Source organism: Bubalus bubalis, chromosome X (genome assembly GCF_019923935.1).
Source record: "Bubalus bubalis isolate 160015118507 breed Murrah chromosome X, NDDB_SH_1, whole genome shotgun sequence".
Taxonomy (NCBI): Eukaryota; Metazoa; Chordata; class Mammalia; order Artiodactyla; family Bovidae; genus Bubalus; species Bubalus bubalis.
The window spans coordinates 32,134,976-32,150,018 of NC_059181.1; the positions used below are offsets into that span (position 1 = coordinate 32,134,976).

Consider the following 15,043-nt stretch of genomic DNA (forward strand, 5'->3'; position numbering starts at 1 on the left):
ATTCACTATTTATCTTCCAGAGGAAAGTGCAAAACCTCTCAGGTAATTGGCAGAATACAAAGACCCTGGACGTCCTAATCTCCATGAGGGCTCTGTTCCTGGTTTCCAGGTGAGACCTTTGCACATAGCTGTCCTAAGTCATTCACACTCATGGCTGCCCTACCATTCTCTGCCACTTTTCTCTCATGGGCCTGCTTCCTGGCTTCCTCTTTAGACTCTGGGCATCCAGGGCTGACATTCTTCCCTCTGATATTCAGGGTCACTGCCCATAGTTTTGCCCTTGCTGGAAATGCATGACATTCCAAAACTAATGGAAACTTTGAAACCAAGACTGGAAGAACACTAAAAATCAATGGGCTCAACACTTTCATTTCCAGCGCTAAGTTATGGAGAACCTGAGAGATTCAACAATTTCTTAAAATTATGCATGTAGTTGATGGTAAGCTGGGATAACCCTCAGACTTCCCAGGTGAGAAGGTTGTCTTATCTTGGGTTCCTTCCTGAACAGACCCTAAGCCAAGTATTGGGGTACAAATGGTTTATTTGAGAAGTCATCTCAGGAGATATTATGAAAGGGCAGGACTGTGAGAGAGTTGACCTTGTGGACTTTTGGGGCCCAGTCTTGCTGGGAAACCTCTGAAGAACTCTGGAAATTGAGAGATGCTTTGGAATCATCCTGACATGGGATAGGGATTCGAGAATATTTGGAAATTGAGAGATGCTTTGCAATCATCCTGACATGGGATAGGGATTAGAGAATATTTATCTATCATCTCCAATCCCTCCTTGGTTAGTGGCAGCTCTGGCAGTACTAACTAGTTTTTGGCCATGTTTGAACTGGCTGAGATTCTCCTATGGCCATCAAATGCCCTCAGACTGAGAGGAAGTCACTGGTGTATACAGAATCTGTCTGCACACAACTTCCAGTGTAGGCCAAGGGGAAGCAAATGGGTATAGGGTCTATCAGAGGAACACATGACGCACACAGCAACAGTGGTCCGGATCCAGGTCTAGCAATGGCTCTAACTTTATCAGATGTTCAAATAAAATCTATGTGACAAAGGGAACCTCTTTTAGTCACGATTTACATGTGAAAATTAGAATACAGTTGATGCTTTATTTTTCCCCAGTGGCATAGTAGCCAGGATTACCATAGCTCTGCTGCTGCTGCTGCTAAGTCACATCAGTCGTGTCCGACTCTGTGCAACCCCATAGACGGCAGCCCACCAGGCTCCCCAGTCCCTGGGATTCTCCAGGCAAGAACACTGGAGTGGGTTGCCATTTCCTTCTCCAATGCATGAAAGTGAAAAGTGAAAGTGAAGTCGCTCAGTCGCGTCGGACTCTTAGCGACCCCATGGACTGCAGCCTACCAGGCTCCTCCGTCCATGGGATTTTCCAGGCAAGAGTACTGGAGTGGGGTGCCATTGCCTTCTCCGACCATAGCTCTAACTCTCCCCAAATTGCTTGACCTTATGCTGTTGTGGGCAAAGGATGGTTTTGGCTGCATCAAGATAAAAAACCAGCTCCATTTGTCACAGAAACTGAAGCTCATGAAATAAGAAAGAATTCTAGGACTTTGAAAGAAAGGTCTCCTTCATCTGCATGAAGGAACTGTGAAGCTAACTCTGTAAAAACTATATATATATATATATATATATATATATATATACACACACACACACACACACACACATATATATATATAAAACATGAAGTTGGGTGAGATACAGATTTAGAAGGTCTGAGTTAAGACAGCAGATATTTCCTTTCAAAGCCATAAATCCAAGAAGCACAGACTCCTGAATAAAGCTTTCAGATAAAATCCAGGATGCGCAGTAAAATCTGAATTTCCACTGAATAATAACTAATTTGGGACACACCTTTTACTAAAAAATTAAAAACAAAACTCACTGTCCATGTGAAGTTCAAATTTAACTAAGTTTAACTAGGCTAGGCTTCTTGCATTTGTATTTGCTAAATCTGGCTATGTTAGTCTTGGACCAGTCATGAAGGTTATTCTGTATGTGTGTGTGTCATGCACATGTGTGTCCTGATGGACTGAGCAAGACTCTGTTCCTACAATAAAATCCAGAGCTAGCTAGTTTTATAATGGTTATTAGAATTAAGCACTGTCACAATGCAAATGATTTAATTATATATACATATTTAATTATATATATAATTTATATTTATAATTATATAATATATTTATAATTATATATAATATATATTTAATTATATATATTATATAAATATATATATTTATATAATATATATATATATATAAAACCTTAAAGACTCCACAAAAAAACTTAGAGTAAATGAATTTGCTAAAGTTGCAGGGTAAAAAATCAATATACAAAAACCTGTTGTAGTTCTATACAATGACTAAAAATATCAGGAAGAAACATATTTTTATAATCCAATTTACAACTGCATCAAAAGAATAAAATTCCTAGTAAGAAATTTAACTTTAATTTGCCTAGCAACAAGTTTGACCAATGAAGTAAAAGACCTGTATGCTGAAAACCATAAGACACTGATAAAAAAAAACTGAAGACACAAATAATTGAAAATATATTCCATTCTCATTGATTGGAAGAATACTGTTAAAATGTCCATATACCTAAAACAATCAAGATATTCAATGCAATCCCTATCAAAATTCCAACATTTTTCATAGAAATAAAACAAGCAATCCTAAATTTTGTATGGAACCACAAAAGACCCTGAATAATCAAAGAATTCTTTAAAAAAAAGAATAAAGCTGAAGACATCAAGATGCCTGATTTCAATTCATATTACAAAACTACAGTAATCAAAAACAGTACAGTATTGACATAAAAAACAGATGTATAGATCAATGGAATAGAATAGAGAAATGAACTCAAGCATAAATGGTCAATTAGTTCACAGCAAAGTCTCCCAGAAGATATAAGAGGGAAAGGACAGTCTCTTCAAAAAAAATGGTACCAGGAAAACTAGACAGGAACATGCAAAATAATGAAATTAGACTGCTATCTTTTACTTTACACAAAAATCAACTCAAAATGAATTAAAGACTTGAATGTAAGATCTGAAGCCATAAAACTCCTTGGAGAAATCATAAGTGGTAAACTCCTTGACATCAGTCTTGGCAATTTTTTGGATCTGAGCCCAAAAGCAAAAATAACTAGTGGGAATGTATCAAACTAAAAAGCTTCTGCACAGCAAAGGAAACCATGGACAAAATGAGAAGGTAATTATCAAATGGGGAAAAAAAAACACTTGCAAAGCATATATCTGATAGTGGATTAATATCCAAAATATATAAAGAACTCATACATCTCAACAGCAAAAAGATATATATCTGATTTAAAAAAAAAGGTCAGAGGTTTTCTTTTTCCAAAGAAAACATACAAAAGGCCAAAAGACACATGAAAAGATGTTCAACATCACTAAGGAACTGCAAGTCAAAACCACTATTATCAAAAAGATAAGAAATAACAAATGTTGGGGACAATGTAGAAAAAAAAGGAATCCTAATGCACTTGTTGGTGGGAATGTAAACTGTTACAGTCACTGTGAAAAACAGCATGGATATTCCTAAAAATAATTAAAAATAAAACTTACATATGATCCAGCAATTCCATTTCTGGATATTTATCCAAAGAAAACAAAAATACTACCTTGAAAAGATATATGTACCCTCATGTTCATTGCAGCATTATTTACAATAGCCAAGATATGGAAACAACACAAGGAGTTGTTTCCTAATTCATCATCGATGGATGAATGCATAAAGAATGTGTGGTGTATATATATATTGGAATGTTGTATATATTCCACAAAAAGACAAAAGAATAATAAAGTCTTGGCCATTTGTGACAATTTGGACGATCTTGAGGGAATTATGGTAATAAAACAAGTCAGACAAAGACAAATATTGTATGATTTCACTTACATGTATAATCTAAAAGTCATTACAAACAAACAAAACAAAACTTACTGACAACAGAATGGTGGTTGCCAGAGGGGAGGAGGCTTGGGCACCAGGTAAAATGGGTGAATGGGCCCAAGAGGTACAAACTTGCAGTTATAAAATATGCAAGTCACAGGGATGTAATCTATAACATGGCAACTATAATCAGTAATATTTGGGTACATATTTAAAAGGTGCCAAGAATGTAAAGCTTAAAAGCTCTCTTCACACACACACATACACAAAAAGGATTTTGAACTTTATATGGTGACGGATGTTAACTGTTGACTTACTGCACAGATCATTTGGCAGTATTTACAAATACTGAATCATTATATGGCTCACCTGAAATGAATATGTCAATTACACCTCAATTAAAAAAAAAAATGGATGCTGAAAAGAAAATTTCTGTAGAAATTCTAATCACAGTAACAATAAATACTTGCAGGTAACCAGGGAGCATAACCATAAATGTACAAGATAAGATGGAAATATTAAAATTATTAGATGCTATATTTGACAGGAAAGCACTGTTACAGATGTCCATTTTTCATTAAGCTTGGCCTGCTGTAAGCAGACCTTATGAATTGAAGGTAAAAACACGTTTAAAAAAATCTTGCCTTATTACGTAAATTTGCTTTTCAGGTAATCCCTACAGAGACTCTCTTCCAGGAAACCAAAATTTTAATAAATCACATAGCCACATTGTTCTGTTCCAGGAATATATTTGATATTTTTTTTTCAAGTATGAAAAGCCTAGCTATTTTGTATTCAAAAAAGTAAACACTGCAAAAATATTAGGCAAGAATTATTTTAAACCTTTTTTCATTTGAAGCTTTAGTTCTTTCTCATCTGAAAACCATGGCACGTGTATGTACGTAATACACATATACACAGTTTGTTTTCCAGATGAAAGCAAATAGCATAAAATATACTAACCTTATGTTGCTTTACTTGGCGTTTTAGGTCCTCAAGATCAGGTCCAAGGGGCTCTTTTTCCATTTTCCTTGTTCTCTCTTCTGTTTTTGTTAACCAGGCATTTAACTCTTTCAGTTGCTGATTCTGGAGATCCATGAGAACTTTATGTAAACTGAAAATTTTAAAGATATCTAATTATTGCTTCTGTCAAAACAACTTTACTATTATTAAACCTATCACTAGGTAAAACTATTGACATTTGAATGTGTGTTAACATGGTTTGGCATTTGTTGGACATTAAGAAAGAAGGTGAGTAAAACCCATAATCAAATCACCTCTGAAGGTATTCTTTCTTCAGCATATGATAGTCCACACATTCCAATTTTTAGAACATTTCACACAGCTAACTAAATGTGAACAAGATAAATAAAGTGAGAGCCATCTGTGGTAACTGAGCTAGTAATGTACCCTGGCAATTTTTTGCTTTTATGTCCATTATTTTAATATATGTGTGGTGATAAAACATGGCTACAAATTCTCTGTCATGCCATTAAGAGATGGAGTCAACGTTTCATGCTCATGAATATGGACTGGCCTTGTGATTTGTTCTGACCAACAGAATATGGCAGAAGTGACATTATACAAGTTCTAAGTTCTGTAAGGGAATGAGCACCATTTGTACTCTGTCTCTTGGGATCCAGCTGCAATGCTGTAAGGAAGCCCAAGCTGACTACCGAATGATTAGAGACCATCCTGAGAGTAACTCTGGAGGATAAAAGGCAATCTTAAAAGTTATGCTTCCTGATGAATGAATACCAGTGAGTGACCCCAGCTATACCACAAACTCAGAACAACAACCTAGATGAGCCCTGACCATATTCTTGATTTACAGAATCATGATGTAATTATAAATTTTTGTACTAAGCTGCAATTTTGGAGTCATTTGTTATGCACAAATAGATAAGTGAAATAATTTTTTTTTTCTTTTTGTCAAGGATGTATACATTAGTGGGCCGGGCAATGGATTTAAAGTCCAAACACTTGGTTTTAGTTCACAGTCTGGCTATACGCCTTAGAACTAAGTTCTTAAATCTTCTCATTGTAAATATCAGCATCACAGACATGAGACGACATCTTGCTTATCAACCACACAACTTCATAGTAAGGATGAAAAGTAAAATTTAGGTTATTTCATCTATTAATTCAACAAAATGTTGAGAGACAAAAGAGAAGTGTTAGTACAAATTTTAAGGTAAATATTCTTTACGAAGACATGTTTAAAGCATTTTTGAGAACCATAGTATACTGCACACTGATCTTAAAATGTCAAGAAGGAAGACATAATTTCAATTATTTATTATTTTTATTTATAAAATTTTTACCAGAAATTTTCATTAATCAACATATTTAAACATACAAAATACACACATAACTGAGAGTGTTTAAAATCATTTCAGTACAGTTCAGTCACTCAGTTGTGTCTGACTCTTTGTGACCCCATGAATCGCACCACGCCAGGCCTCCTTGTCCATCACCAACTCCCGGAGTTCACTCAAACTCATGTCCATTAAGTCGGTGACGCCATCCAGCCATCTCATCCTCTGTCGTCCCCTTTTCTTCCTGCCCCCAATCCCTCCCAGCATCAGAGTTTTTTCCATTGAGTCAACTCTTCGCATGAGGTGCCCAAAGTACTGGAGTTTCAGCTCTAGCATCATTCCCTCCAAAGAACACCCAGGGCTGATCTCCTTTATTTTATTTTATTTTTTTTTTTAGGAAAACTTATCCTCTTTACTTCAGGCACATGAACATCAGAAAAAGAGCTGTTCTAATAGCATTAGGAATTCTGGTTGCACTGATTCAGTTTATGGAATTACTGGATTGCTTCTGATCTCCTTTAGAATGGACTGGTTATACCATTTATCATTACAGCTTTAACCTTTTAGAGACACAGGTCCCCTGAGGCACATTGTAATCAGAAGTCTATGAGAATAAGCTTTCGTTTATCAAACAGAAAAAGTAGACATTTTCTTTTTATGGGAAACAACATAAAGCATCCATATAAGTGGAAGCAAAACCTCAAAGTTGCTAGTTTAGGTTTCTTAGACAATGAACACCATCCTGGCATTGCAAGGTATATAAATCTTTTACTTTATTGGTTCAGTCTATCCCTTGAGAACTGACTTGATAACAAGATTTCATGAGAATTGGCTGCAATATAATTCCTTGTGTTTGCTGTTTTCCCTGCCTCATTTGTCCTTACATTGAGCTAAAAATCTCACATTTCAGAAACTAAAGAAAAACATTCCATATTATTATTTATAGTTGAAGAAATGTTTCAAGTCAAACATACATGTGTTAGTGTTAATAAGGAATTTCATTTTAAAATATTTTTTTTAACTTTTGGAGAGATGTTTCATTCAACAAATATTCACTGGGTTCCACATCTATTCTAGAAATTCCTATTTGTTAGAGATGGACAAAAGAAAACATCCTCATATTCAAGTAGCTTAGAGACTTTTAAGGAAATATCTATGTCAACAATTATAACAGTATGAGGAAATCATTGTAGTTATATTTGTATACATTCAGAGGGAACATAAAAATGGCTCCACGTTTATCTGGGCTGTTTATGAATGATGTCGTTACACAACACAGAGCCTGAGAGTTGAGACTTGAAGAACTGAGTCATATACTTATTAAATGTGGAATTACTGAGTACTTAGATACTACAAATGGTGAAGCAACAAAAACCTTTACAGTCATGGAGCTTACCTTCTGAATGGGGGTCACAGATAATATATAGCTTCTGAGGCCATTAATTAATTATAATTGAGATCATGCTATGAAATGAAAGTAACTGAATTGAGTTCATAACATAAGGAAAGACTTTTCTGAAGCACTAATATTTGAATAACTCTAAAGTCTTAAGTAAGAGGAGGTAGTGAAGAGGATGGGGTAAACACTTTCTAAATAGAAGGAATAACCTGTGCAAATTTCCTAAGGCATTAGAGGATCAGGAAGGCCAATACAGTTTGATGATATAAGGTGTGGGAGAGCTATACAATGTCATACCCAACACTAACCCATGAGTTCTGGGAAATTTCTTGAGCTCTGCCTGAAAATGTGAAGTCTGAACCTCAAGTAACCTTATATGTTTAACAGTGATTTCACCTTATGAACCTAGACTCAGAGACTATCCACTGAGAATGGATGTACCAAAAAGTGCTTTCTCAGGTATTGCATCTTTTATAGGTGGAATGCAAAAATATGGAGCTGAAGGTTCTTGGAGGAGGGGCTGGCATGGCTGGGTGGAAAATGGTGTATGGGGACACTCAGTGTGCAGCCTGTGTGGTTCAATATTTTAATGACTGGTACAATCACATCACTGTATCCTAGCCAAAGAAATCCCTGCTTTTCCTCTCTAGACCAATGGTTCTCTAAGTGTGGTCACTTGAAACAACAGCATCATTCCATCCTCTTGGGGGATGTCTTAGTGTGTGTGTGTGTGTGTGTATACACACACTGAGCTTATGTATGTATATACACATACATATTAATATATAGTGTGCATATATATGATTTTAATGTTTATAAGAGATCATATGGCTTAGGATGAAAAATCAACTAAAATTAAGTAAAAATTTACTATTTTAGGGAAAAGTATTAAATATATAATGATAAAGACAAGTGCAGAGATAGGAGAAATTGTGAAAGTGGAGCATAATTAACTTGTGTTTGAAAAACACTTAAAGATTACATTTGGTCCTCATTATCACTTAATGAAGTAGTTAATACTGGTATTTCAATTCTGAGGACACTGAAACTTGGAAAGGTTAAAGAACTTGCTCAATGTATCTCAGTGACATGTAAGTCAGTATATAAATACTAAGCTGTGACCCAGGTCTGTGCTCTTAACCTTGAATCATTTCCTTCTTTATTGATAAAATGTTATACTAGGTTGGGTCACATGAAGTTGCTGGTGTTTGAGGTTTTTATTCTGTAAAAATGATACTTTCATTCTGTTCAACTGAAAACACTATTAAAATGAGAAAGTCCACATTTCCAACTAACATTCTCAAGATGAAAATAAATTAGGGAAATTTATCAAATTCATAAAATAAAAATCTACCACCCACAGGCAAGGAAAGATTTTGCATTTTTCTTGGTTTCATTTTATGGTTTTCAAGTGGTTATTTAGAAAGGGACATAAAAATCAAAGGGAGAATGGAGCATAAATATATGACTGGCGCTCAAGAGAGGAGGCAGCTGAATTGGAATAAAATAGCTTCAGACAGGAGACAGTCCTGACAAAGTCTAGAGACAGAAGCATGTCAGGATATGACAGGACGAACTGCTGCAGCCAGCCTCCCACTGTAAAAGTACCTGAGGACAGATGGAGACCAGTGAGGCCAATACATGGAAAGAGCTTGCGACTCTGAGGACACAACTGAGTCACAGACTGAATGGTTTGGAGTCACTCCAACTGTAGATTTATTGTAATATAAGATGATAGATAATGGCTTTAACCAGTGCTTCCCAAATTTTAATGTGCATATGAGTCACCTGGGACTATGTCCTCATGGATTTTAACTCAGTGGGTCTGAGGAGGGGGCTGAGATTCTTCATTTCTAGCAAATGTCCAGGGGATGCCAATGGTACTGGTGCATGGATCACACTTCAGGAAGCAATGCTGCAAACCACTTTGAGTCTGGTTATTTGTTAGGGGCAGTAAAAAGCACCTTGCTGCTGCTGCTGCTAAGTCACTTCAGTCATGTCCGACTCTGTGTGACCCCATAGACAGCAGCCCACCAGGCTCCCCTGTCCCTGGGATTCTCCAGGCAAGAGCACTGGAATGGGTTGCCATTTCCTTCTCCAATGTATGAAAGTTCAAGTGAAGTCGCTCAGTCGTGTCCGACTCCTAGTGACCCCATGGACTGCAGCCTACCAGGCTCCTCCGTCCATGGGATTTTTCCAGGCAAGAGTACTGGAGTGAGTTGCCATCGCCTTCTCTGAAAAAGCACCTTAAGGAATACCATTTTCAAATAATTGTATATGGAGGTCTGTCTCCCACCTCACATCTACTGCAGGAACATCACCTTCATGAACAGAAAAGAGATCAACGCAAACATAGGATTTGCTTCACAGAGACTCTGCTGGACTTGGGGGAAGCATTTATTCCCTAATCAGTAGTGCCCAGTAGAAAGTGAAAGTTGCTCAGTCATGACATTCAGTGAAAGTGAAAGTTCCTCTTTGTGACCTCATGGATTATACAGTCCATGGAATTCTCAAGGCCAGAATACTGGAGTGGGTAGCCTTTCCTTTCTCCCAGGGACTTTCCCAGCCCAGGGATCAAACTCAGGTCTCCGTCATTACCGGTGGATTTCTTACCAGCTGAGCCATCAGGAAGCCCAAGAATACTTGAGTGGGTAGCCTATCCCTTCTTCAAGGGATCTTCATGACCCAGGAATCGAACCAGGGTCTCCTGCATTGGAGGCAGATTCTTTATCAACTGAGCTACTAGGGAAGCAGTTTCTGTTCTAGATCTGCTCTTGTTGTTGTTCAGTTGCTCAGTTGTGTCTGTCTCTTTGTGATCCCATGGAGTATAGCATGTCAGACTTCCCTGTCCTTCATCATCTCCCGGAGCTTGCTCAAACTCATACCCATCGAGTCAATGATGTCATCCAACCATCTCATCCACTGTAGTCCCTTTCTCCTCCTGTCTTCAATCTTTCCCAGCATTAGGGTCTTTTCCAATGAGTCATCTGTACCCATCAGGTGGCTAAAGTATTGGAGCTTCAGAATCAGTCCTTCCAATGAATATCCAGGGTTGATTTCCTTTAGAATGGACTGGTTTGACCTCCTTGCAGCCCAAGGGACTCTCAAGAGTCTTCTCCAACACCACAGTTCAAAAGCATCAATTCTTCGGTGCTCAGCCTTCCTTATGTTCCAACTCTCACATCTGTATATGACTACTGGAAAAGCCATAGCTTTGACTATATGGGCCTTTGCCAGCAAAGTGATATCTCTGCTTTTTAATATGTTGTCTAGGTTTGCCAGACAATAGAGGTATTAGCATCAATCCTAACGATACAGGAAATACTATTAGCCCCAATTTACAGATGGGTAAACAAAGGTTTACATGAGTCAAAAGGCAAGCAATGGGGGGGGGTGGGGGGTGGGAATTGGGCATTGTGGCCCTGGGGTCTGCTTCACCATCATGCTGTCCAGGTGGCACTAGTAGTAAGAATCCACTTGCCAATGCAGGAGAAGCAACAGACATGGGTTTGCTTCCTTATCAGGAAGATCCCTTGAAGGAGGAAATGGCAACCCACTCCAGTATTCTTGCCTGGAGAATCCCACAGAAAGAGGAGCCTGGTGGGCTACAGTCTATGGGGTTGCAAAGAGTCAGACACAACTGAGCACACAGCACAAGACATACTACCTTTACTAATGTTACTTCATTTTTAAAGATAACTTTTAAATCTATTCCTCATTTCATTTATGTCAGTGATTATCAAGAAGGAAAAACAGAAAAATAAAAGGTCAGTTAGTAGGATTTTCTCAATTTTTGTCATTAACAGATCATTTTACTCTTTTTTCTCACTAAAATGAGGAGAGTCAAATCCTTTAGCATGAGGTTTCCATTAATGATAGAAACCCCAATACACTTTGAGACCCAATTTCAGTCAAACATAAGGTGACAATGGAAAATGAATGACCAGGCATTTTAAACATTTGTAACGTTCCATTAAATGTATGAATCAGAAAACCTGATAAACCCCTGGCCAAAAAAGCAAACATTGCTTTAAAATTAAAGAAAAGTTTCAGTAACACATGTACAAACACATAAAGGCTTTTTGTCATATGGCGGTAATGAATGGGCTATATGAAGCACATCCATATTTTTCAATTCTCACAGTTTCAAACATTTCTCAAAGCTCACTGAATGCCCCATAAAACATAAAGCTCAAAACTAAGCATCAAATAAAATAGAGACCCCAAACACATAAGACTCACCACCACTGTCACCTCTACCCTACCCCCTCTACTGCCACTATCTCCATCACCAGTCTCGGCCAGTTCCCTACATTTCATGTCTATCACCAGCATTTTTGCAGGTGGTTAATCCCTCCATCTGCCCTGCACCTCCTTGCCTCAAAAAAATCCATCCTCTCTCCTCCAAGTCCCAGTGGCACCTTAAAAAAGACCCACTTGCAAAATCTGACACTGGTCAGTGGTTTTCTGTCTCTAAATCTTAGGCACTGGAATAGTAGGAATTTCCAACGGACAATGAATGGCAGATAAAAGTCTAACAGAATCCTATGAAGGGTTTCTTTTTTTCCCACCAAAATGAATGCTCATTCTCTTCTCTACAGCATCAGCACTCCCACCAATAGGTGCACTGATATCTTGGGTCAGGGGAGAAAGCACTGAGACCAGGTCATACACATTTTCCCAAAGCTCCCACTAATTCTCTTTACCATTCAATTACACCCTGCAACCCGGTCTTGGAGAGCAGTCTTAATTCAACAGCCTCACAGGAAATATTTTAGAAAGAACTCGCCTGCAAAGTTTGCCTTTCAACAGAAATGAAAGTATCCACACTCCCTCAAAATCAAACGTGTATTAGTATTTATTTTCCCACAAAATGGAGTTGAAAAATAGTACTGTGTTTAAAAGGATTCTGTGAAACATAAATACACAGTTTTCAAAATACTGATCTATGTTATCCCTCCATTCATAAAGCTCAACAACAGTTTAATTATTGACATTCTTCAACTATACAGAGCAAAATTAAAGTTAAAAATGCAAACACATTCATTTGCATTTTTCACGTTTACATTCAAAACAGTAACAGGAACATAAAAAAGAAGCTGCATGGCTGGATGCAAAAGATTCTTGTGGCAAATACATTATAGAGACACTCAATTCAATCTTCCTGATTCAACACTTACAAAGTGAGTGATGAAACTCCCAGATGTCATCACAAACCAAAGAGGACTCAAATACAATGATTAGAAATCTGTTTAAATTATCTCTAGTGAAAATGAGGTATGGTGACATTCTGAGATCATAATCATTTGTACGACAATAGAAGCTCACTCTAAACTTCAAAAATTATGTCATTCTATAATATCTGGCACACACTAGACACATGATAAATATTGCTTGAATGCATAAATGGTATCAATTATCAGATATAAGAAGATATAGTACAAAAATGTATATACTTTTCTAATCAGAAACATCAGAATTAATATAAAAACATCAACTTCCATTAAATGTGCTCATGTTAACACAGTTCACTGATTTAATTAGCATCATTTTTCTTTTAGCCATAAATGAGAATGGTATAATTTTACCTGGCACACTGTTTCTCAAACACGCCTAGCTAGCTCACTCCTGCCTTGGAATCTTTATATTCGCTTTCCTCTGCCATAGCCATCAGTATGGCTGTTCCCTCCCTGTGATCAGGCCTCCCCTTAAATATTACCTTAAGAGGGAGGCCTTCCCTAACTGACCAAGTACGCACAGTAATTCAATGGTTCATTCTCTAAATCTATCCCCTGCTTTTTTTTTTTTTCTTTTCCATCATTTAAAGCCATGTGCTATGGCATACATGTTGTTTTTTAGTCACCAAGTCATGTCTGACTCTGCAACTCCCTAGACTGTAGCCCACTAGGCTCCTCTGTCCATGGGATTTTCCAGGCAAGACTATTGGAGTGTGCTGCCATTTCCTTCTCCAATGATATACATATTTTACATATTTTTCAACTGTCTCCTCCCATGAAGAAGGCATGCTCAATAAGACAAAGATTTAGTCTGTTTTGTCCACTGATAATTCCCCAGTATCTATAACAGTGCAGGGAATGTAGGAGATAAGAATTGTTAGACAGATGAATGAATAATTAAGCTTAATTTCTAATTAGCATTATTTATCTCTGTGAAAAAGCACTGTTCCAAAAAATGTTATGCTTGACTCTCATTTCTATGAATTCCAGAGATTTGCCTTTCCTACTCATAATTTAAACTATGAGAGTCACATACTTTATATTATTGGAACAAGTCGTGTCCACATTTTAACTGAGCATTGTTTACAAAAAAGGTTGTCATAGACCATCATATTGATTTGAACCTGATCAAATTACTATATGCTAATAACTGTTAATTAGGCCACCAATGAATTGTCAATACTCTCACATTTTCTATTGTATATTCTTTCACAAGACTCTTGCTATTTTATCAATGACCCATGAGAGATGATGGCAACATTTGAGTACTGAATGAGACATCACCAGCACCATTTGGGAGTTTCTGAGAAAGTAGATAATACATTTAGCCCACCTCAGTTGATAGAAAAATTGGGGGCTTAGGAATCACCTGAGATCTCATTAAATTGTATATTCTGATCATGCAGTGTGAGGCCTGAGAGTCTGCATTTTAAACTAGGTCTCAGGTGATGTTGTTGCTAGCAGTTCTTGAACTACCTTGATCTGCAAGAAATTCTAATTTTAATATAATTAGAAAAAAATGAATTCATGAAACAGTGTTGTATAATGGCAAGTAAGAGACTACTCTGCTAAAAAGTTCACTGCAGTGAATTCATTTAACAGAACCACTTAAACACTTTCAGTCATTGATCTATTCATTCAGATATTCACATGTGCCGTGTGTTAGTCACTTCACTTGGGAGAAAACAACCCGGCTACTTGTTTACCTCTTTTACTCTATTCACTCTCCCATATGTTATCTCATTTCCAGGTTGGAACAGAAATTTAAAAGGAAAATAAAAAAAAGATGAGCCAGAGTTGTTAGACATATTTTTCTCTCCAAAGTGTTGACGGTGATTCACAATTATTTCCCATGTTATGGTTTATATTTTCACCCAGATACTATTCATATCTCTCCTCCTGCTGATATAAACCAGAACATAACTTCGCTTGCCCTCCTTACTGACTTTCCTTCATTTTTCTTCTCTCATCATCACAAAGGTTTTAGTTTCCCCCTGCATGTCCTAACCACAGTTATCAGAGAAGTTGATGGAACTTGCTGTGCTTATCTTTATGAGTCCTTGTAGAAATGTCAGTAAATCTCTTTTGCTCTCTGCAGGTTGCATTTTTCAATCAAATTAATTAGTTTATTCATAGAGAAGAAAATCTTCTG

General features: G+C 37.1%; 1 protein-coding gene across 8 annotated transcripts in view; it reads right to left on the minus strand.

Moving 5' to 3' along the window:
• DMD (dystrophin) overlaps positions 1–15,043 on the minus strand; it is a 2,402,664-nt gene that overhangs the window by 1,615,804 nt on the left and 771,817 nt on the right. For all 8 annotated transcript variants that reach the window (XM_025277237.3, XM_045164452.1, XM_045164449.1 and 5 more), the window contains one exon: positions 4,901–5,051. In XM_025277237.3, the coding sequence (XP_025133022.3) occupies positions 4,901–5,051 (151 nt within the window). The remainder of the gene's footprint in view (positions 1–4,900; positions 5,052–15,043) is intronic.